The sequence below is a fragment of the Erythrolamprus reginae genome, chromosome 3, assembly GCF_031021105.1.
Source record: "Erythrolamprus reginae isolate rEryReg1 chromosome 3, rEryReg1.hap1, whole genome shotgun sequence".
Classification (NCBI taxonomy): Eukaryota; Metazoa; Chordata; class Lepidosauria; order Squamata; family Dipsadidae; genus Erythrolamprus; species Erythrolamprus reginae.
In genome coordinates, this window is record NC_091952.1 from 201,609,569 (window position 1) to 201,634,383 (window position 24,815).

At 39.7% G+C, this 24,815-nt stretch overlaps 1 protein-coding gene across 1 annotated transcript; it reads right to left on the reverse strand.

The window, feature by feature from the left end:
* Positions 1-267: 267 nt before the first annotated feature.
* ESCO1 (establishment of sister chromatid cohesion N-acetyltransferase 1) lies at positions 268-24,579 on the reverse strand. Its single transcript, XM_070747618.1, has 12 exons — positions 24,197-24,579; positions 18,973-19,072; positions 16,887-18,883; positions 15,679-15,793; positions 13,350-13,413; positions 12,240-12,354; positions 9,983-10,114; positions 5,879-5,968; positions 4,463-4,603; positions 3,121-3,308; positions 1,151-1,318; positions 268-467 (listed from the first exon to the last, which is right to left on the reverse strand). Exons 3-12 carry the CDS (start codon positions 18,879-18,881, stop codon positions 443-445), a joined length of 3,033 nt encoding a protein of 1,010 aa, XP_070603719.1. The 5' UTR covers positions 18,882-18,883; positions 18,973-19,072; positions 24,197-24,579; the 3' UTR covers positions 268-442.
* Positions 24,580-24,815: the final 236 nt, after the last annotated feature.

Consider the following 24,815-nt stretch of genomic DNA (forward strand, 5'->3'; position numbering starts at 1 on the left):
CTTTTTGTCTCACACAATTATCCAAGAATGGGAGCACAAGCCTGTTTTGTATAAAGTGAACCTGAAGATGTACTACATCAAAATCCATTGTATTCCTAAAGTATAGACCACTTGGAACTAGAGTATTGAACTACATAAGGCACTGTTTTGAACTAATCAAGCTACTTGTAGATCGAAAGCTTCCTTTGAAAATTATTAAGTGTCGTGATCACCAAAATATAAATACTGCAACTATTAACCACCTCAAATCATTATTACACCAGACCAGTGTTTCAATCAACTTTTAATAGTCAATAATATCAAAGAAATTGCTTAAATACATTTATCATTAGTAGATTATTTAAAAGTTATCAAAAGTTTTCTTTTTAAATCTACATTATATACATGTCAAGAAAGGCCACAGTAGTTTTTCATTATATACACCCTCTGAAATAAGAGGGGTTTAGGCTAAAGCAGTGTTTCCCAACCTTAGCAACTTGAAGATATTTGGACTTCAACTCGCAGAATTCTGGGAGTTGAAGTCCAAATATCTTCAAGTTGCCAAGGTTGGGAAACACTGGGCTAAAGTATCAAGTGAAGTCCACAAATTAAAGTATATACCCAATTTGCTATTGCTAAGCTATGGTTGGAGGCGTAGTTTTCAAAAGAAGCTAGTATCCTTTTTAAACTATTATTTCCATTCAACATATATAGCGAACCAATTATACACTTTGATTAGATCTTAGTTTTTATTGATCTTGAATACAGATTACTTTCACACCTCTACATGTCTAATCATCAGTCGAAATTTCTAAGAAGATTCTCAGATTCCCACTTCCACCAAATACAGACTGACTTTTTCTCCTTCTCTTAGGTATACTATTACATTGTGAACTTCAGAATATACTTAAAAGGCGACCATCGTTCTTGCACTAATTGACAGTCCACTATGAACAAATTATTTGCTGCATGTAAACATGGCTAGTGTACTAGAGATAATACATAATTTTTTTTATAAAAATATCAAAATTATTCTACTTCTGTGCAATTTACAGTTTTAATAAAATACAACCACCATCATTTTGGTTGTTACTACTCCTGAGGTCACTGCTAATAAAAGTCCATATCTGTTGGTCAACATCAAGCAACAGAATTAATGATTTCTCATCACCTTTTATTATATATGTTATCACTTTGAGGCTGTTGTCCACTAAGAAAATTATATACCAAAAATTGACTAGTCCCAAAATACCGTGTTGCAAACAATTTTCCATCCGGAGTTGGGTCAGAAAAAGCAATTTCTTCTTTACTTAAATGTGATCCATATATAAAATTGTTTCTGATTAAAGACAAGATAAAAAAAAGTCACTGTAACAAAATAAAACTGGCAAAGAAACTTTAAAAAAACATACACTGGGCAAATAATACCAATGAATCAAGGAGCTAACAAACATAAAAATACTGCCCCAAATACAATGTATATTCATGCTTCTCGAAAACCAGTATTCAGATGCTACCTAGTCTTGTCTTCCTCTTAAAATTATTACACCTCTGAAATAGTCACATCTGTTTTCATAATTAAAAGTTTCCAAATAACAAGTAGTGAACAATTTAACAATTCTTAGTTGTGATTGGTTTACTTCCAATTTATTAAACAGTATATGAGGTATTTTACTACTCTAAGATAAAAGTAAATACAGACTATGTTAAGCCAAGGGTCGGCAACCTTAAACACTCAAAGAGCCACTTAGGTATGTTTCACACAGAAAACAAAACATGGAGCAACAAAACCTGGATGGGGGTGACCAACTTGATGTCACTCACTCCCACTCAGTCACATGACCCATCCAGCCACGCCTACTGAGGTTTTGTGACTCCCATGTTTTCTATGGGAAACAGGTCTCTCTGTCTCTCTCCCTCTCATTTCTTTCCCTCTATCTCTCATCTCTTTTTTTCTCTCCCACTCTTTTATCTCTTTCATCTGTCTTTCTATCTCTCCCTCCCTTTCATCCCTCTCTCATTTCTCTTTGTGTCTCCTTCTCTCTTTCTTCCCCCCTCCCTCTGTATCTCTCTCTCTCTCTATGTCTGTGAGTATGAGTGTGTGTTTCGCTCACTCACACTCCCTGCCACTGTCTCTTCTTACTTGGAAAGCCCTGCAGTCCTGAGTGTGCTATTTAGGGCTTTTCACCAGCTGTTTTTCTTCCATTTGGAAAGCTGGGCTGGCAGAGCAATGAGCGCAACCTGCAGCAAAGGCTTTCCTCTTCCTCTTCCCCCTCGCGACCCTTGGCCGGCTGTGGCCGGGCCAGAAGGGTACGCACAAGAGGGGGAGGAGGAGGGAGGGAGAAGGGAAATCTCCGCCAATCAATCATCCACCAACCTGGCTTTAAGAAAAATAGCTGGCAAATATCCCCAGAGAGCACACAGGGTGCAGACTTTTCTGAGAGTGAGACACAGAGTCATGGAGTGAGAGAGCGCAAGACACACACAAAACAACACACACTCACAAACAGAGAAACACACACAGATACACCCAGAGACTGGCTGATGGTTAAGTGTCTTTGCGAGGGCTGAACTGAGCTGAACCTGTCTCCTCCCCCCCGCCGTCATTGCTGCCTGATTGGCAGGAAAAAGCGGGAGTGCTCTCTGCGATGCGTTCTGCTGTCTCTCCACAGTCCAACTCGCCAAAAGGGGTGCTTCTGCTGGGCCATCAGCCCCATTGGGTAGGGTTTCCCCACACCGCCCCTTCTTTCTCTTGGCCTCGCTGACAAGGCCAGGGTTGGGGAATGGCCTCCATCCCTCAAGATCCACCCCGACGTTCTCTCCCAGCAATCTTCGCTGGTGGCAGCAGCAAATGTACCAGGAGGCATGCTGTTGCCACATAAAAGCAAGTGCAGGGATGCTTTGCTCCTGTACTGAGGCTCTGACCATGCCACTGCCGCAACAGGGTGCTAGAGCCATGACAGAGAGCCGCATTTGGCTCCAGAGCCACAGGCTGCCAACCCCTGTCTTAAGACATAACAGTCAGGGGCAATGGCATGGAGGGTGTCACAAAATTTAAAACGCCATGTGGGCAATCTCATCCCTTTTTAATGTAATGTAGGTGTGCCTGTAAATTGTTCACACTAATGCAAAGGTCCTTACCTCAAGCATTCTAACATCCGAGAAGCAATTTTCTTCCGTCGCATCATGCTGAACACCCAAATGCGACTAATGCCACAGATAGCTGGCTCAGGGGTTGTTGAGCAGCACCAGGCCTTTTGTCTTTCAAAAGTGAGCTTATCATTTTCTGAACTAATATCTGGAATCTTTTCTTCAATAACTCTGTATCCCTTGGGAAACAATAACAACATATTTCTAATAACAATTTCCTATTTTAACTATCTTCTTTCCAAATACAGTGGTACCTCTACCTAAGAATGCCTCTACTTATGAACCTTTGTAGATAAGAACCAGGTGTTCAAGATTTTTTTGCCTCTTCTCAAGAACCATTTTCCATTTACAAAGCTGAGCCTCTGAAACTGTAACCGGAAAAGGCAGGGAGAAGCCTCTGTGGGGCCTCTCTAGGAATCTTCTGGGAGAAAACAGGGGCAAGCCTCCATGGGGCATCTCTAGGAATCTCCTGGGAGGAAACGGCCTCCACCCTCCCTATGGTTTCCCCAATTGCATGCATTATTTGCTTTTACATTGATTCCTATGGGGAAAATTGCTGCTTTTACAAACTTTTCTACTTAAGGACCTGGTCACGGAATGAATTAAGTTCGTAAGTAGAGGTACCACTGTATGGTATTTACATCCAGATATATTTGCTGAATAGTCCCACACAATGCTATTTGAAACAAAAGAAAAAAGATGGCTAGAATTATGGGAAAATCCACTTGCCACATGGACTTCCTTATCCAACAAATGGTTGAGGAACTTTACACAACATCCACTCCCATTTAAGAAACATCTTTCTACAGTCAGCACACAAGGCCATAACTCAAAATGCAAACCTGGTGAAAGACCTTTCTCCAATGGATGAAAAAGTATGGCCAGAAAAACCAGCACAAGGATTACAAAACAGCAAAATCTTGCTTCTATTTGCAGCCATCTTCAAATCATAATGAATTTTGCAACAGTATTTACCAGTTGCACTAAGAATTAAAACATAACTGACTGCTATAGAACTTAGATTGCTCTGTTTTCTGCAACCAAGCGCTGCACTGCAATTTTCAAATTGAAGCCTAATAGGTGAGAAGATGTCTCAGATACGTATTTCAGATGGCCACTACAATAACTGTTACCTTAAGAATTGTTATTTCTTTTTTACTGTCTATCTCCATCCACTTTTCTCATTTTAGGTTATAAACATACATTTCCTTACTTTAATTATTAATTTTTCACAGGAAATATTTTGAGAGGTTTCAACATTTTAAATAAATATATACAAACTTTCTAAGACAAATGTAACAACTAAGACAGTAGTTATCTACACTTTACTCACCCATTGAATATGCTCTGCAATTAAGCAGCCAATTACTTTTTTATCGTTAGAAATAAATAAGAGAGTCTTAGTTCTGGAGCATGTAAGAGGAGCTTGTTGGAATCCCAGATCATTATCAACCATCTCTCTGATCTCATCAACCTGCCAAATAAACACCATAACAAACCTTAGAACCAATATATTCAATTTAAAAAAAACCAAAAAAACAAAAATACGTGTTCTAACCAGAAGACATTAAAAAATCATAAAAGAATTGTTGCATAATTGTTCAAAACTCAATACATATATAGGTACATAGGTACCTATATAGGTACATAGGTACAAATTTAGAGTATTCAGGTATGTAATTTATATGGAATTTAACATATTTGGGGAAGGAAAACCAATTTAACCCATCTAACCACACAAATACAGAAAATGTGCATAACAGAAAAAACAGCAATAGTGAAACAAAACTTTAGAATGTGCAATGTATATTTGAATGTAACAGAGCTATAATTCAAATTATAGCAAAGTTACGTAAACAAGCTTAATACATTCATAGACACTAAGTTTGTTCTACCCAAAATTTTCTGACATTCTGTATTCCAGTGATATTGTACACAATAAATACGCTGTCAATCTCTCTCACATTACAGAATTTAAGACATATTGGTTTGTTTCTGCTACTAAACTTGTCATGCAAACAATTCCATTTAAATCTGCCAGAGAAGATAGTTTATTTCTCTCTATGATCTTTCAACTGAAAATTAAATTCATAGGTCAGTGATGGCGAACCTGTTTTTGCTTGGGTGCCAAAAGGGTGCACACGTGCGCAATAACACATGCACATGTGCCCAGACCCATAATGCAATACCTCCCAGTGCATGCGTGCACAATCCCCTGCGCTGCCCCTTCCCACACATGCGCCAAGACCTCACTGAAGTCTCCAGACTCCAGAAAAACCTGAAGCCTGCGGAAGGTGAAAAAACGGCCCAATGGGCCTACAAGAAGTTCATTTTTTGAACTACTGATAGGCCTGTTGGGTCCATTTTTTGCCATCCACTGACTCTGGAGGCTTTCTTGAAGCCCCCTCTCAGTGCTCCGGAATGCCAAAAATCAGCCTGACATAGGGCAATGCCTTGCGTGCTCTCAGATAAGGATTCACATGCCATGCATGTGGTACACATGCCATAGATTCGCCCCTCACTGTCACAGGTTCTACCAACACATCAATTTTGATATTACTTTGTCATGCCAGTCTCAAGTTAATATGGTAAGAACAATAATTGCACTAATCAAAGCATGGAAAGTCCTGTATTTTGCAACTTCAGTGATCAGAAAATATTTTTGTAGGTTTTTATTATCACATTCTTGACAAAAAATACCATTGTAAAAAGCTTAGCAAAGCAATACAATTCAAGACATTTCACCTACTTTTCTCAGTGCATACTTGGGATCATCAGGAAGCACCATTATAATCTTACCATCAGGATACTCAGACAAAATTCTTTCTTTTTTCCACCCCTTAAAAGGAAAAAAAAACAATGCTCGGCTAAATAAAAAGCTTTGTTTACAATTATACTTTTATCTCATGTTAAATAATTCATATTAGCAAACAAAAATCCTGACTTGATTATACTTGTCCATAAATATAGCTTGTATAACTCAAAAGCTTCCACACAAAATATGAAGATATTTTGCACTTTACAACTATTTAAGGGCTGAGTGATACTTTGACAAAACTTGGTTTTAAATACGTAGGAGTTCAAACATAGCACATGCCTTCCATATCTGTTACATAATCCTAGGAAAAGGTGGCTGCTTTCAAGAGTTAGAGAGAGGTGCCGATCCAACACTTTGTTGGATTCAAACATGAAGCATTGGGCAGCCCTGGTCTTTCCCATCAGAATAATTGTAGAATTCATCCATTAAGAATTGGGAAGTATGTTTATTCATTTAGCAAATTTCCCCAAAATCAGTCTAGAGCTTATATGTGCAAGTAGGAATATGTATATATAGCATTTCTTTAACACAGTTACCTCCACAGATACGTGTACATTTTGGTAAGTGGCATGCAAGAGACCTCCAGGAGGCATGCAGTGGTTTGGTGGTTCAAAAGATGAAATCGTTTATTATGTCACTGATTATAACTAATAGTCACAAAAATGAGACTATAAACGAATAGCTACCTTCTAACATTCTAAAAGGGCAAGTTGCTACGCTGTGTGTATCTGAAGTTAAACATACTCAAAAATGAGGTAATTAACTCTTCTTCAGATCCACACTGATGGTGATAAATGATCAGTACCTGTATGAAAAAACAAAACAAAAATCCACTTAAGTCTATTAAGACTTAATGTTATCCATAAATTAGAGCTTATGTTATTTGCAAAGGCTGCCTTAAGCGGTATTTATAGGAAATGTAAAGAAAAGTATCAGAATTAGGCTAATGAATTCAAAAGCCTAACCTATTGTATATTCATTTTAAAAACAGGAGAAAGAAAAAGAAAGCTCACTAAAAATTAAATAATTCACTAAATACAGTGATACCTTGTCTTACAAACTTAATTGGTTCCGGGACAAGGTTCTTAAGGTGAAAAGTTTGTAAGATGAAACAATGTTTCCCATAGGAATCAATGGAAAAGCAATTAATACGTGCAAGCCCAAAATTCACCCCTTTTGCCAGCTGAAGTGCCTGTTTTTGCACTGCTGGGATTCCCCTGAGGGTCCCCTCCATGGGAAACCCCACCTCCGGACTTCTGTGTTTTTGTGATGCTGCAGGGGAATCCCAGCATCGCAAAAACGAGCGCTTTGCTGGCAATGGAAGTCCGGAGGTGAGGTTTCCCAGCGAAGGGAGCATCAGTGAAATTGCAGCATCACAAAAACACCTGTCCTCGAAACCCCACCTCCGGACTTCTGTGTTTTTGCGATGCTGCGATTTCACTGAGGCTCCCCTCGCTGGGAAACCCCACCCCCAGACATCCATTGCCAACGAAGTGCCCATTTTTGCACTGCTGGGATTCCCCTGCAGCATCACAAAAACACGGAAGTCCAGAGGTGGGGTTTCCCATGGAGCGGAGCCTCAGGGAAATCCCAGCAGCGCAAAAACGGCTGCTTCGCTGGCAACGGAAGTCCAGAGACAGGGCATCCCAGCAGCGGCGGTGGGTTTGTAAGGTGAAAATAGTTTGTAAGAAGAGGCAAAAAAATCTTAAACCCCAGGTTTGTATCTCGAAAAGTTTGTAAGATGAGGCATTTGTAAGACAAGGTATCACTGTATATTCCAGTGACACTTATATACATACCTTTATATGTATATAATTACATACTCTTACATAGTGTTATAACAGTCACCCAAGAAAAGAGGCTGAAGTGATACTACCAATTAGTAGAAGAAGAAGAGAACCTGGGACCGAATCAAAAGAGGCATTTGGAGTTTTTTTATATAACCACAAACAGATTAAGTGCAACTCCTTTTGAATTCTGTTGAATAAATCAGTTTAATTGGAACTTCAGTTGTAGTCCTGATCTTTTGAGGCTAACACCATAATTCAAATAAAGATATTTCTGGTATCATTTGTGATACAATTACAATTGATCATCAGATTTCTAAGCCCACCTATTCATAAAGCAAGTCATTTAATTTTAGAGTCCCAAAATATTATTTTAACACCTAAAATGTTACTTAGATGATACTTTTCTAGCATTTATTTTATTTAGAAATGTATATCCACATTTACGCTGTCCACTCCTCTAATGGCTTTAGATAATTTACAAAAATTGTAATAATAAAGCTATCATCAAAACAAATATAAAACATTAAAAACTCTGACAATAAAAGGCAGTATGAACCTTCTCTTAGAGCAGTGGTTCCCAAACTTTTTCAGTCCATGCTCCCTTGGTGCTACAAACTTATCCTCACCGCTCCCCATCTCCACCACTTCAGGTGGGTGTGGCCTGGTGGTCAGGTGACTGGGTGGGCATGGCCAACTTCTAAAATATGGTGGAACTCACTTAACGCTCTTGCTTAGCAACCAAAATGTTAGGCTTAATTGTGGCCATAAATCTTTTTTTTTTTACTTTCTTTCCTTTTCCTTTCCTTCTTCCCTCCCTCCTTTACTTTTCTGTCTGTTTTACTTCCTATCTACCCTCTTTCTTTCTTTCTTTCTTTCTTTTCTTTCTTTTCTTCCTACCAATTTTCTTTCTGTCTGTCTGTCTGCCTTTCTTCATTCCTAAGAGCCCCAGCTCCGCTCCACCCCACCCAATCTGTCACCCCCAAACACTGTCTGTCGGCTGGTCTGTTTGGGGGGGGGGGGAAATTACAAAATACAGAAATTCTTCTTGCTGCAAGAAGTTGTTAATTTCTTGCCCTCATTATAAGAAACTTGTATTCTAGCTTCTGAGTTTTCTATTTTGAATTCCAGCCTAGCCAAAATATTTTTAAAAATGGAAAAGGAATATAATATATTGAACTGAAAAGCAAAGAGGTTAAAAAACCTGATGCTCAAATTACATCTTAAGCTCTGATCATTTTAACAAACATTTTTAATGTCTCACCACCACTGTTTTTCCAGATGCTTTAAAAGTTCTACTCTCCAGAGCTTTAGTAATGTATTTCTTCCCTAAGTAAGCAATAGTTTACAGGTAGGTCAATAAGACCACAATACTAATAAATGCTTTTGTAAATGATTAAATCACCAGATAGATTTGAACCAGTTTGTATTTGTTTGGTAGACTTTGGAAGCAGTTGGGGGAGTTCAGTTCAATTATCCTGGAGGTCTTATCAATATAAATAAAAGTTATGGAAGGTAACATATATGATAAAGAAAACAGAATTCTAGTACTCTGAATATCAATTGCAGTGACATATAATGGTCAGTTAACAATTTTAATATGAAATATGGTTTTTTTTATGAATTGCACAATTAAATGCTAATTATTTTCTACTAGCCAAACAAAATTCCATACTAAAATACCACTGTGGGCAATATTATTTTCGCTGCGTATGTAAAAGCATAAAATAATGCATAAAATAAAATAATAAGGGCTATAGAATGATTTTGATTTGATTTCAAAAGTTCTTCAAAAGCATGCTTTCTGCAGCTGCCACTTGATTCCCGGAAAAGACACAGTTGTTTTAAAGGGTGGCAGATAGGTTTCTAAGTGCTTCTAAACACCTTTTTGGATTTGAATTGAATCCAACACCATACAGACAGTATTAGGTAACTTAGATCAGGGGTCTCCAACATTGACAACTTTAAGACTTGTGGACATCAACTCCCAGAATTCTGGGAGTTAAAGTCCACAAATCTTAAAGTTGCCAAGGTTGGACACCTCTGACTTAGATGATATAATATTCACTCACTGAAGAATTAGTTAGGAGAAATGAGAACAAGGATGTTTCATTACTTTATTTAAACCAATAAGTAAAAAAAAATTCTAAGTGGATTTGACTGTTGCTTTAAAAGTATAATTTTGGATAATATACTGAGAATATAAAAAATACTTAATGCTTTGGAATATAGAAAAAAATATTCTTACCACATATTTTACTGCACTTATAAACTGGTTATGAAAGAACAAATGCTGGGTTTCATCCTCAGGATTTGAAGCTGTATAAAGCATTCCACAAATATTACAGGAAATAGCTCCAAACCGTTTTTGTCCTGCATCCTATATATTAAAAGTTAAAATATAGCTCATGAAACAAACTTTCCTAACCAAATAATACAATTTATGGAACATAAATAGCTGCAAAGCTATCTCATTAAAATACACAAATACTTTCAATATCAAGAATAGCAACTATGAAGACCATTCAAAATACATTTGTTGGGATTTGAAGCATACTAGGGTCATGGCAACATTTTCAGTATTTTCCAGAGCAAAAGACACACCTTTTTCCCCACTAAAAGAGGCTGAACATTTCGGTGCAAATGTAGCTTTTTTGAAGCTTTTTCCCCCAGACCTAACGAAGTGCTAACTATCTTCCCGCTCTTCTTGGCTTGTTGGCTTGTTTTCATTGCTACTCCCTCTGAAGATGATTTTTCAGCCTAAACGAGGTGTTAGCGATTGTCTCGGCTTGCAGGATTTTTTCATTGCTACTCTAAGGAGGTTTTTCCCCCCCAGCCCTAAGTGTTTGCAGGCTTGTTTTCATTGCTACTCCCTCCAAATATTTTTTTTTTCATCCCTAACCAGGGCATAAAATAATGTGCTGAAGCTGACCAGACTATGTAGATGAATTTATTTATTTATTTATTTATTTATTTATTTATTTATTTATCAGATTTGTATGCCGCCCCTCTCCGCAGACTCGGGGCAGCTCACAGCAATAATGATACAATGTAACAAATCTAATATTTAATTAATTTATAAAACCCCAATTTAGAAACCAATCATACATACTAGCATACCATACATAAATTTTATAAGCCTAGGGAGAGGGAAAATGTCAATTCCCCCATGCCTGACGACAGAGGTGGGTTTTAAGGAGCTTACGAAAGGCTAGGAGGGTGGGGGCAACTCTGATATCTGGGGGGAGTTGGTTCCAAAGGGTCGGGGCCGCCACAAAGAAGGCTCTTCCCCTGGGTCCCGCCAAATGACATTGTTTAGTTGACGGGACCCGGAGAAGGCCAACTCTGTGGGACCTAACTGGTCGCTGGGATTCGTCGCTGAATACCTGATAGGTAGATTTCCCCCCCTCCCTATTTTCCTCCCCCAAAACTAAGGTGCATATCTTATACTCCAGTGTGCCTTATATTCTAAAAAAATACCGTAATTCATTATCAGAAAACTGACTTGATCTTTCTTGTTAATTAAAATATGTATGGTACAATAGCATATTCTCCTATTATTTTCTGTTAGTCCAGGGAAACCAAGAACTGGGAAACAAATACAGGTAGTCCTTAACTTACAACATTTTGTTTAGGGACCAGCACTCAAAAAAGTGGCATATGACCATTTTTCAGAGTTATGATCACTGCACCAAACCAAATGATTTACATTTGGGGGTTTGACAACTGATTCATATTTATGATAGTCGATCTCAGAGTCATAAAGCCAGAATCACTTAACAATGTTACTATTAATTTAACAACTGCAGTGATTCATTTAATAAATGGGGCAAGAAAGTTTATAAAATGGAGCAAAATTCACTTTAAAAATTTCTCATTTAACAACATAAATGTTGGGCTCAATTGTACATATTAGCACACTGCTATCATGTCACCCCTAGTCCTTCTTTTCTTTAAACTATAAACATACCCAATTCCAGCAACCCTATTTTATGTTTTAATAGTCAGTCCATGTTAATGGATGGCCATATCTGCTGAATTTAATACATATAATAAGAGCTGTGGTGGCGCAGTGGTTAGAGTGCAGTACCGAAGGCTACTTCTGCTGGTGACCAGCTGCCAGCAATTTGATAAACTGAATCTCACCAGTTCCAAGGCTGACACAGCCTTTCATCCTTCCAAGGTCGATAAAATGAGGACCTAGATTGGTGAGGGCAATATGCTGACTCTAAACCGCTTAGAGAGAGCTGTAAAGCACTCTGAAGCGATATAGAAGTCTAAGTGCTATTGCTATATAATGTGTTTCTTTACTATAATGAATGAAAAATTGTACTACACCAACAAACCTTTAAATTAGATTTAACCCATTTTTCTACTTTCACAATAATAGACAAAATATTTTTATACTTTATTAACATATTATACTTTATTAACTTATAAAAGCCTGACACATTGAATAATTGTTTTAAAGTAACAACCAGTATATGCCAAACACAAATACTTACTATGATTAGCTGCTTATCACCATCTTTTGCGGCTTCTTTTAATTTTTGAATATGTTCTTCAGATGTAAGCAAGCCACCACATTTTGTTGTTAATGGAATATTTGGTACAGAGGCCCTTTATGTATAAAAATAATTCATAAAAGTTACTGTTTGTGTATGTATTATAATAAAATGTATTTCTCTGCCAGACAATTCAACTTAATTAATATTAAATCTAAGTAGACAGAGTGCAGTACAAGGCACTTTAAGCTCCTGGAAGAAAGGCAATCAAATAAATAATTTAGCTATGCTTGATGGTCCAAAAAGAACAAGGTTTTATTTAAGAAGATCAAAACCCTGTCTTGCCATGCTGGGTTTTAAAATATGTTTAAAGTGAACCTAATCTGTTGAAATGTGGTGTTTGCATGATGGTATGCTATGCTCCAACAATAAAACAAAAATATGCAGAAACTGTCCTTATCATCAGGTGCAAAAGTCACAGCCTTTTAAAATATTCTACTAAATATTTGCTTATTTCATTTTAATACTGCCTTCTCACAAGTGTCCGGCAATGTACAAAAGTTGAGCCCCTAACAATAAAAACAGCATAAATCCATTAACCCATATTACTGACAGTTACACAAAGAAAATTGCAAGATATTAAATTTCTGTTTAAAAAGTAAAGTTTTCTTATGAAGTATCAGAAGTCTTACAGACAGACAGTTATCTGGGGGAAAATGAAATTCCAAGGACAAGAGCTACTGTGGAACCATCCTGTATCCTAGTCCACACCTGTATTATGATCAGTGGGTTGGATCCCCTCTTGTACAACTATACAAGACAGGCAGAATCATATAGATAACATGGCCACTGATGTGATTTGAGTTGTACTGTATAAGGCTTCTAGGTAATAATTAACTGTCTGAATGGAGCTTGGAAGTCTATGGGGCCAGTTTATTTGACCAGTTGAGCTCAGGGTATAAGGAAAGGGAATATTAAAGAAAGGATGTTAAGTCTGAGTTGATAATACTTAGATATTTCTTAACAACTGACTGGCAAACTTAGTACAAACTTGTAAAATATTGCAGCATAAAATATAAGAAAACATAAAATAATTTTAAAATACTGTACCTGCTCTCACGTATCTCAGAGGTTTTATTATCAGGAGTCTGAATCAACTGTTTACCAACTGGATCTATAAATAAATCAATATGTTACTGCATTATAAAATAATATTATTATTTTTATTATTATTTATTAGATTTGTATGGCAACCCGTCTCCGAAGAGACCTGTAGCTCAGGGTTAAGCTTGGGGTCCTTGGTGTTCCTGAATTTGGATGTTTGTTTGAAACATCTGTAATCAAACAACTAAACTCAAAGACAGCCAAGGACATTATATTACTTCATATTTATCAATTAAAATATAATAGAGACTACTTGGGGGATAATTATCTTTATCAAAGTTCTCCTTCAGTTTTATATTACCTAAGAGTGCATAAGAGGAACAAATACAGTGGTACCTCGTGATACGGACCCCTCATGATACCAACATCTCAAGATACGAACCCGGGGTTCGGAAATTTTTTGCCTCTTGTTACGAACTTTTTCCAGCTTACGAACCCACCGCAGATCGCAAAATGGTGCTCCGCTGGGCGCCGCTGCCCGGCTGTCACCTTTTAAAACAGCCGGGGGGCTTCTCGGCGTTCTCCCGAACCTGAACTTTTCAGATTCGGGTTCAGGAGGCTGCCGAGAAGCGCCGCCGCCCGGCTGCCACCTTCTGAAACAGCCGGGGGGCTTCTCGGCATTCTCCCGAATGCCGAACCCGGAAGTTCGGCAAAAGTTCAGGTTCGGGTTCTGGAGGCTGCCAAGAAGCGCCCAGCTGTTTCAGAAGGTTACAGCTGGGCGCCATCGCCCGGTGGAACGCCATTTTTGCAATCAGCAGCGGCGTTTTCGGCCGATCTGGAGGCTGAAACGGAGGTGGGGAATCCCAATAGGGAATTCCATGGGCTGAGCTTTGGCGTCACGAAGACGTCCTTCCTGGAGGCCACGTGTCGGCTGACCAGGAAGGACGTCTTCGTGACGTCAAAGCTCCGCAAAATTATAAGGATCTCTGCAGAACATATGCAGGGGCATGTCATTTCCACCTGCTGCACTGGGGAAAGAAATGGGAATAGATCGCAGAAGGAACGGGAGGGAGGAATCCAGGAGAAAACTAACAGGCACTGGAGAAAGACCTCTGGGAGATCAGAGGAGGCACTGGAGGGAGAAATCCACAAAAAAACTAGCACACACTGGGGAAATAAATTGAGGAGACTGGGGAACGCGCCCCTCCCAATTTTGGTGCTAGCAGGTCTCCCTGAAGGAAGCCTCCCCGAAGCCTCGTGGAACTAAAAACCAGGTGTAGGGGAGTCCAGCACCCACTCCCCCTTTTTGGTCCCAGGAGGCTTCAGGAAGGCCTGCTAGCACCAAAATGGGTTGGGAGAGGTTGCCGGTGCATGCACGAGGGGTGGGGGAGAATGGGAGGGCTGCCTGCACATGCATGGGGGGCACTGTGGGGCAGCATTGCATTGGGGTGGCATGCATGCACACGCTGTCACGCAGCATGCATGCTTTTTTTGGCATCTGAGGAAGAAAAGGTTAGCCATCACTGGTCTAGACCATGGCACTAAACCCTGTAGTTCAACAGATAGTTGTGAAAGACAAATCAATAAGATGGTCTCAACTAAAAAAACAACATTTTTTTTGTTTTTGTTTTGTATTTCAGTTTTGACTGGGGACAGTGGAACAGCACCATGTTTTTAACCGCAGTCGTTTATAAATCATATAACTATGCATTACTTCCGGAAGAAATTTAATGCTTGTATTATATTAAGTAACTGGATCTAAATCTAGAATCTCATATTATTTCTATTTAGTTTTTCTGATCTATTTTCTTCTTGACGCTACAAGAATTGATACAACAAGTAGTGATTGCTTTGCCTGTCAGCAATAAAATTGAGTTCATACATCAAGTTGATCACTGATATGGTTTGTTACATTTTGCACTGCATGTTATCATGAATCTAATTCATTGTGAGGTATCACAATATCTTGAAAACATCATTATAAAACAAATTCTGGCTTACAGTTATACATACTGTGGTCAATCTATTAAAAAATCAGTTAAATTTTGTCAATGGTAAAATCAGTTAAAAAAAACGCTATAAGTAGCCTCACTTTGGCATTTTTATGTTAAGCCTTATAATCTACTATTAGCAATACTTTAAGCACAAGTTATCCTATTAATGGGAGGGAAATTGCATCTGATTACCTTTGCTTCCTTCCAAGTTTATACTCCATGATTATTTGGCCAGATAGGTTTTTTTAAATATATCACAATACATAAACTTGGATTTAAACTATAAATTACTTTCTCTGTAATTAAATATGCTTTAATATGAAATATAATTTGAAGTTTACCTTGAGGTTTGATTTCTGTTGTCTCTCTTTTAACTTGCTTCACTACTGATGCTTGTTCAGAAATTATTTTCACTGAAGTATTTTCTGGTTGTGTAGAAAACTCTAAATTGAAACTCTGAAGATATACATATAAGAATTATTTATTCAAACATACAACAGATCGTAACAATTCAAAAAATTCTGTTTTTCCCTGTTCACTTTAAGAAACTTTTACCATGTTTGCATAATTGAGCTGTCTAGTTGAGATGCAATAAATTATAAGGACTGCTGCAATAGCTGGGCTAGAGGTACTTTATCTCATGATAATATTAACCAGTTTTCTTGAGTCTGTTCAAATGAATAAAGAATTTAGAAATTCTAAAGCAATCTTCAAGGAATCTTAGGGTTGTGCACAGCTTCTGATTCAATGCAAAAAGGTGCTTTGAAGCATTCAGAAACATGTATTTGGATTCAATGTAAACTAAATGTCTCTTTCCCTAAGATCACACAGCACTACAAACAGGCTCTGAAAAAGATGCAGCTGCTTTAAGAAGTTCCAGAAAACATGTTAACATTAGAAACCTTTCATCCTTTTAAGCACTCTAAAAGCTTAGCAAATACTGATATATAGCTATGTTTGCATATACCACCTATGGTTTCATGAGGTATAGTAAATAACTGTGTAGTACATTTCACTCAATGATACTATTTAACTGAAGGAACCCAGAGCACACCAACCCTGTAAGATTAAAGTGGTCAGACAGATACAATGAGAGATAGGCAGTCCCTCAAACAATCAGTCCTGATGCCAAGTAAGATTTTATAGAAAGCAACCAGCACTTTGAATCACACCCAGAAGCAAGCTGATTGTACTGGATGCAACCGGTACGGCTTACAAAGCAGAGGTGTTGCATGAGCATACCAAGACATGCCTATTATTGCTTATACCGCTCTATTCTGGATGATTTTAAACTTCTTGGTAGTCTCCACGTTCAGCCCCATGTAAGTGTGTTGCAATAGTCAAGCTGCAAAGTTACTAGGGCATGAGTGATAAATGATGCAATAAATTATAAATTATACATGCATGATAGCGATAATGGGTTATTTTAAACAGAATGCACTGCATTACACTCATCCACAAAGTAAATCATATTGCCCCATGAAACAGACTAATTTGGCAATAAAATACAAAGTCATACTGTTATATCACAAAATTACAAAATATTTACCTTATCTGGTGTTGGCCTAGGACAATGTTTTGCCACAGGCAAACCATTCTCTATCTTCTGTACAGTGGGCTGTTCGGCATGTAGCATTCTATCTTTAATCTGGATTCCTTCAAAATCAGATGTACTTAACTTCCGTTCACGTATTGTGCTATCATTGTTTTCAGATAATTTCCTTGGAACGTCTGGAAAGTTTATTTCTACAGTTCTGGCTTGTTCCTCAGGATTATTACATTTTAAAACATCAAGCTTTGGAGTACTTGAAATACTATGGCTCACATGATTGACCTTAGCTAATTTTATTTTGGTCCACTTAGAATTTTTGTTCACTGTGCTATGTCTGCCATTTACAGTACATTTGACAGACTTTCCTTTTCTGCTGGGAAAAAATCGCTTGCATTGAGAGTTCTGGTTAGTTTTCTCATCATTTAATACTATGTCCTGTGGCAATTCCAGCACTGGGTTTTTTTCTTCCTCTTTTCCATAGTCAGGATTAGGAGAAATTCTTTTAACCTCTACTGTGTCTGATTCAATTTCACCTGCAATTTCTTCACACAGTTCAAGAATGCTAATCTTTTTGGATTTTATCACATCCTCTTGTTGACAAACAGGTTCTACTGACAAAGCTCTATCTGCTTTTATACTGATTTTTCCATTTTTGTGCTTTGCCTTTGCTTTGCCTACTATACTACAAACTGAATTTATAGGACAGGAAATTGTGTTGGCAACTTCCTTTTCAGATTCTTTATTACTTCCAAAATTATTTCTCTCTTCTCTTGGTTTATCTTGAGATGTAGATGAATCACTGATTTCAGGAACCATTTCATGGGATTTTTTTGAGAAACAACCGGTTTTCTCATTATCTGATATTTTTCTTCTTTTAATTTGATGATCGTTACTTTCCACAGACTTTCCTGGTTTCTGGTGGACGTGTTTCAACATATCATGTTTAAGTTGTGGTACCAGCCTTTTCATCTGGTTACATTGCTTTGTGACAGAGCCACGTGTTTCTTTAACCTTTCTGCTTCTCAATTTTATTGTAGAAACATCAGATGATTGCTGCAATCTTGGCGATCTTCTAGTTTGAGGCCCCTGTGAAACAGTATGTTGTGATTTTGGAAGGTCCTGCACTGTATCCTTCTGAGATACTTTCTTAGTTTGTTTAATAGGTAATTGTTCTTGCTTAATTCTGACACCTTTGGCAGAATCAGTGCCCATTGATTTTTTGCCTATCTTTCTGTGGTCTGTATCACAAGGCTTTTCACTTGACGTTTTAGTCCACCTTGCTTCACTGTTCCGAGAAGCTGTTTTTTTTAGAGAAGGGGTTTTAGAATTCTGAAGCTCTAAGTTACTACTAATATATTTTCCAGATTTTGTAATTCTTCTTGTATTTTCTTTGATCGGCCGTGACTTTGAATGCAGGTTCTTATGATTTGTTTTACCACACCAAACTGGATGTCTTTGATACCGAGCTTCAGTAGAACGTGTTTTAGAATCTACAGGTGATTTATTCGGTTTCTTGTTTTCATTGGAAGCCTTATTTTTGACAATGTTGCATTTTCCCTTCCCCCTAGAACAGATTTTGGAAGAAGATTTTGAAAAATTCAGAGAATTAGCATGCTTTAGTTTGGAAGATTTCAGAGATGTCTGTGCGGGACATAATTTACCTAAAGATGTTAAGGAGGTCCTTTTCATGCATACCATTTTACATGATTTCTTCTTTAACTCACTTAAAGTCTGTTTGGAGTTCCTTTGTGCTTGTTTATTTTGGGAAGATCGCAGAGAAGCTCTATTTATAAACTTATTGACAGCTGACCTCTTAGTTGTGGCAGAGAGTTGGGGCACTTCTTTCTTCAGCACTGCTTTCTTATTTGATATGCATTTAGCATCCTGTAGTTTTCTTTCTTTGCTAGTAGAAACTGATTTATTACTTTTATTCAACTTCCGCCGCTTAGCAGAGGATTCCACCAGCACAGATTTCCTTTTCTGTGCTGCCATTTCTGAAAAAAAAAGGATATTCAGTTATAACTATATTCTTGAAAAATACATTTTGAATGAGAAGCTTAACGTGTTGACTTGGTTTACTCACAAGTAGTTTTGTTAGTGAATTCTGCTTCAATAGAAGTGTAGTGATCTGTGAAAAATGCATTCCTTATGAATTTACATCCAAAGAGAGCATTATATATATCCTATAAACACAGGAACAATAAAATATTAGTGGGAGTGCCACTAATTTTGAGCACAGTTGTCTAATTTAAAAAATTGTTTCATTGCAATTTTTAGGGCATGCAACATATACTTGGAAAACATCTGGATTATATGTTAGATTTCATCCTTTGATGTTCATATTGTTCTTTATCTTGCTTTTCCTACAGTATTCTAATGTCAGTGAAGATTAAATTGCACATATCATGAAAAACCAACAATCTAACAGTTATGGTTCACTACTGGCTAACTATCAGGGTCATAAATCTACTTTCTTAAATTTTACATCACCCTCTAAGGCTTATGGGCCCAGAAATTATTTTTTAATTCCTGTAACTTTGCCATTATATAAGGCTTGGGGGGGGGGGGGGGGGCGGAATAAAGCTTGCTCATTAAACAGCAACAAATAGAGATTTAATATATTTGTGCTAAATACATTAAAGAAATATATACCATATCTTCTATTGTAACGTGAAAACTTTCAGTGCTGATAAATGAAGATCTATGTGCATTTCAGAAACTTAAAAAAACCCCTCATAGACATCCCAATTATGGTGAGGAGAAGAGCCTCTAATTGTCTACTGACAGTCTTATATTCTAAGCCTTCATAACATATTTCAAATATAAGCTCATTCTAAATTTCTTTGCTTGGTTGTGACAGCAGTTGACTCGGATATTAAATCAACTAATATCAAACAGTTGCATCTATAAAAAGTCTTTTCATGATTAAGTACATCACATAGATATTATACATATAACACACATATTTCTCAATTTATTCTTTTTCCTAAAAATTCTAGCTGAAAGACAGTCTTCTTTTACCCATTTGGTTTTCAATTAATCCCGAGGCAAATGAGTAAAGCAGGGGTCCCCAAACTTTTTACACAGGGGGCCAGTTCACTGTCCCTCAGACTGTTGGAGGGCCGGACTATTAAAAAAACGTGTGAACACATCCATATGCACACTGCACATACATTATTTAAAGTAAAAAACAAAATGGGAACAAATACAATATTTAATATTTATTCTTCCTCTTTCTCTCTCTCTCCCTTTCTCTCTGTCCTTCTGTCTTTCTAGTTCTCTCTCTTTCTCTCTGTCCTCTCTCTCTCTTTCTCTCACTCACTCTTTATATCTCTCCCTCTTTCTCTCTCCCTCTCTCTGTCTCCTCCTTTCTCTCTCTCTCCCTTTCTATCTCTCCTCTTCCTTTCTCTCTCCCTCTCTAGCTTTCCCTCTTTCTCTCCCCCTCTCTCTTTCTCTCACTCACTCTTTCTCTCTCCCTCTTTCTCTCTACCTTTCTTTCTCTTTCTCTCTCTCCCTTTCTCTGTCCCTCTTTCTTTCTCTCTGTCGCTCTCTTTCTTTTTCTCTGTCCCTCTCTTTCTTTTTCTCTGTCCCTCTTTCTTTTTCTCTGTCCCTCTCTTTCTTTCTCTCTGTCCCTCTTTCTTTCTCTCTGTCCCTCTCTATCTTTCTCTCTGTCCCTCTTTCTTTCTCTCTGTCCCTCTCTTTCTTACTCTGTCCCTCTTTCTTTCTCTCTGTCCCTCTCTTTCTTTCTCTCTGTCCCTCTCTTTCTTTCTCTCTGTCCCTCTCTTTCTTTCTCTCTGTCCCTCTTTCTTTCTCTCTCTTATCTCTGTGTGGGGGGGAGGCGGCTGCTTGAAAACCCCTAACCTCCATCGCCTCCCCTCCACGGCACAAGGCGAGCACACCTCGCTGCTGACACAGGCGGCGGGGACTGCCCTGTCCCCCTGTCCCCCCTGCGCAAAACTACGCACCCCCAGATCGCTTGCTTCTCCAGCCAGCAAAGCCGACTGCCCGGCTTTGCTGGCTGATGCAGGAAAGGAAAGTGTCACATTTAAAAAGCACGCCACTTTCTGGGACTGCGGCGCCGTGGTGGCCTTCAAGCGCGGCCCTTCGCGGCGCCCCACCACCCGTTCCTGCAGGAAGAGATCGGGCACTTTACAGGGAGGTGGAGGCGGCGTGGGGCCGGACGCTGGGTGCCGGGGAGGGCGAAGGAGTGGACGCGCCTCTCAGCTGCAGAGCGGAACGGGGGTGGAGATCAGCGGCGGAGTCCAGCGTTGGGGGCCTGGGGCCATGCGGGACCGCTCATCCAGGCTTGCCGGGCTTGCTGGATGAGCGGTCCCGCATGGCCCCAGCGCCGGACTCCGCCGCTGATCTCCACCCCCGTTCCGCTCTGCAGCTGAGAGGCGCGTCCACTCCTTCGCCCTCCCCGGCACCCAGCCGCCTCCACCTCCCGGTAAAGTGCCCGATCTCTTCCTGCAGGAACGGGTGGTGGGGCACCGCAAAGGGCCGCGCTTGAAGGCCACCACGGCGCCGCAGTCCCAGAAAGTGGCGTGCTTTTTAAATGTGACGCTTTCCTTTCCTGCATCGCCAGCAAAGCCGGGCAGTCGGCTTTGCTGGCTGGAGAAGCAAGCGATCTGGGGCTGCGTAGTTTTGCGCAGGGGGGACAGGGGGACAGGGCAGTCCCCGCCGCCTGTGTCAGCGGCGAGGTGTGCTCACCTTGTGCCGTGGGGGGGAGGCGATGGAGGTCAGGGGTTTTCAAGCAGCCGCCTCCCCCACACACACAAACTTAGCCATGGTGCACTTAGCTGTGACTTTCAGTGGACAGTTTTTCAATTGCCAATCGCCTTTTCATGAATTTCGTGTCCACTCACCGTGGAGGAGGAGGGGAGGAGGAGGTGGAGAGGCAAGGGGGCGGGGAGGAAAGCGGGCCTGCAATTGGCCAATTTCTTTCTCGCCTTTAGGGAGAGGAACTGTTGCTGCTCTGCCATAGGGCAGCAACAGTTTCTCTCCCTAAAGGCGACAAAGGAAGGGGCCAATTGCAGGCCCGCTTTCCTCCCCGCCCCCTTGCCTCTCCACCTTCTTCTCGCTGAGCAGCCGACCGCGGTGAGTTGACAGGAGATTCGGGAGCTTATTTTATCGACCAGTAAAATCTCGTGAGCTTGCCATGGGCCGGTTAAAAGACCTCGTTGGGCCGCACCCGGCCCGCGGGCCGTAGTTTGGGGACTGCTGGAGTAAAGGATTGAAGAAATGAGTACAATTTAAGACTTTGAAGCCAATATTACTACTATAGTAAACTGTTTAATATAATAATGAGTAAAAATCTGGGAATAAATGATGCAGCATGTGCAGTACAACTAACTACACCCCAATTTTATGTATAATGGATAACAATATAGGGTTAGGGTCATATAAAGATGCTACCTACATTTTTACACTGCCACTTTCTCAAACTATACAGAAGTTCCACATATTTTACACTATGTAAATACCTAGAAAAGTTAGCTAGGTAACAGAATAGTTACTAAACTTACAGAGTTATCATGAGAACCAGGAATACAATTTTGGAGTGTATGTAACGTTCAGGCTTATTATTAAAGCAGAAACAGTGCATATTACAGAGAAAACAAAGCACAATCCCAAAGCAGAGGAAATCACATTGTTTAGATCAAGGTAAGCATGAACAGTTTGAAACTAACAACAATTCACAGCAGAAATTAGCTTCCAAAGTCTGCTTAATGTTTGCCTTAAATTGTCAAAATACATGTTTTCTTTATTTATTTTTAAAGCCAGCTTGTGCACCTCCACAAACCACATTTGGATTGCTTCCAGGGGATAGGAAAAGAGCCAGGACAAAAGCATGCATTTCTAACGCTAGTGTTAAATCATTTGGGGTCTGACTTAGCACAGGGGTAGGCTGAAAGTTGATTCTTCTATGGCATGTGGACTTCAACCCCCAGAATTCCCAAGCTAGCATGATTGGGTAAGGAATTCTGGGAGTTGAAGTCCACAAGTCATAGAAGGAACATAGAAACATAGAAGATTGACTGCAGAAAAAGACCTCATGGTCCATCTACCCTTATACTATTTCCTGTATTTTATCTTAGGATGGATATATATTTACCCCAAGCATCTTTAAATTCAGTTATTGTGGATTTACCAACCACGTCTGCTGGAAGTTTGTTCCAAGCATCTACTACTCTTTCAGTAAAATAATATTTTCTCGTGTTACTTTTGATCTTTCCCCCAACTAACTTCAGATTGTGCCCCCTTGTTCTTGTGTTCACTTTCCTATTAAAAACACTTCCTTCCTGAACCTTATTGAACCCTTTAACATATTTAAATGTTTCAATCATGTCCCCCCTTTTCCTTCTGTCCTCCAGACTATACAGATTGAATTCATTAAGACTTTCCTGATAAGTTTTATGCTTAAGACCTTCCACCATTTTTGTAGCCCATCTTTGGACCAGTTGAAGAGCCAACTTTGTCTGCCCCTGACTTAGCAGAATGAGCACAGCAACCACTCTGGCTGTAGCCATGGTTTAGGACTCAACATAAGCCAGTGAGACAAATGATTAATGTAACAAGATACAATTAAAAACAAGGGCCGCAGATTAAGCCTTACTACAATCCCAGAAGAAAAGCAAACCGAGTAAAGCATACACGTCAAAAACTTTCAATTGAAAGGATCTCATTTTATCTCAGTTAGGGAGCCCTGATGCTCTTCTGTGGGGGGCCCCAAAGGGAATCCTTTACAAATTTTCCTCAGAAAGTGGCATTTTTTACATAATGCCACTTTCTGAGGAAAATATATTTGTGTGGAGAGGGGCGGCATACAAGTCTAATAAATTATTATTATTATTATTATTATTATTATTATTATTATTATTATTATTGTGGTATTTTCGGAGGAAATATATATTTGTAGAGTAAATGTTCCACTTTCTGAGGAAAATATATTTGTAGAGTAATATTGGGGTACAGGAAGAGAGGCCGAGCCACCCAGCGCTTTCTACTCCCTCTTTTCTGGTATTTTTTTCCTCGCAGAAGCCCCGATGAGGTTACCTAGTCCGGTAATGAAACGTCCGCGAGAAAAGCCACCAGGCTCAGAGAGCACCGAGGATTCCCTCCCCACCGCCCCCCAAAAGGCGGATTCCTCACCGTCGAGGCCCTTTGCGATCAATAGTCCCGCCGCTTACCGGGCATTAGGGACGGGCGAGAAGGATTTAACTGAGCCGGGCGTAGCGAGGCCTCCTCTGTCGTCTCTCTCCCCCCCCCCCCCGTCCACTATAATAAGGGGAGGCGAGCGAGCCCACCTTTTAACCACCGGCAGGCCTCACCTGGCCAACGGGACCCACAAAGGCGGCGGTCCAAGAGCGCAAGGAACAAAGTGGCCCGGGAAGCAAGGAAGCGGCCGGCTCGTCTCGGCTTCCGTGTCAGCGCCGCCGCCGATTCCCCATGTCACCCGGCCGGCACGAAAGAACGAGGCGACCAGAACTAGCTTCTCGCTTCCGGATTGAGGCGGGGGGGGGAGGTGGAATCGAGCCTAAATTTTCCCTCGGAGGTGGATTTCCGGTTGTCTGTTGGCAGGTTTCGAGGTCTCCCATATGCGGGGGCGAGAAGTTATAATCAACTAATCAGAACTGCAGAGTAAAATAATTGCTGCCAACCTGCCTTCCATTGAGGACCTGTATACTGCACGAGTCAAAAAGATGGCTGTGAGAATATGTAGTGGCTGGCTGGAGAATTCTGGGAGTTGAAGTCCGCAAGTCTTAAAGTTGCCAAGTTTGGGGGCCCTGGCCTGACGTACTTGATAAAACAAATAAATAAAATACTATTACTATTAGATTTTCTCATCGTTCCTTTCACTCATCTCCTCCCACTTATTTATTTTATTTATTTATTTATTTATTTTGTCCAATACACAATGAGGGT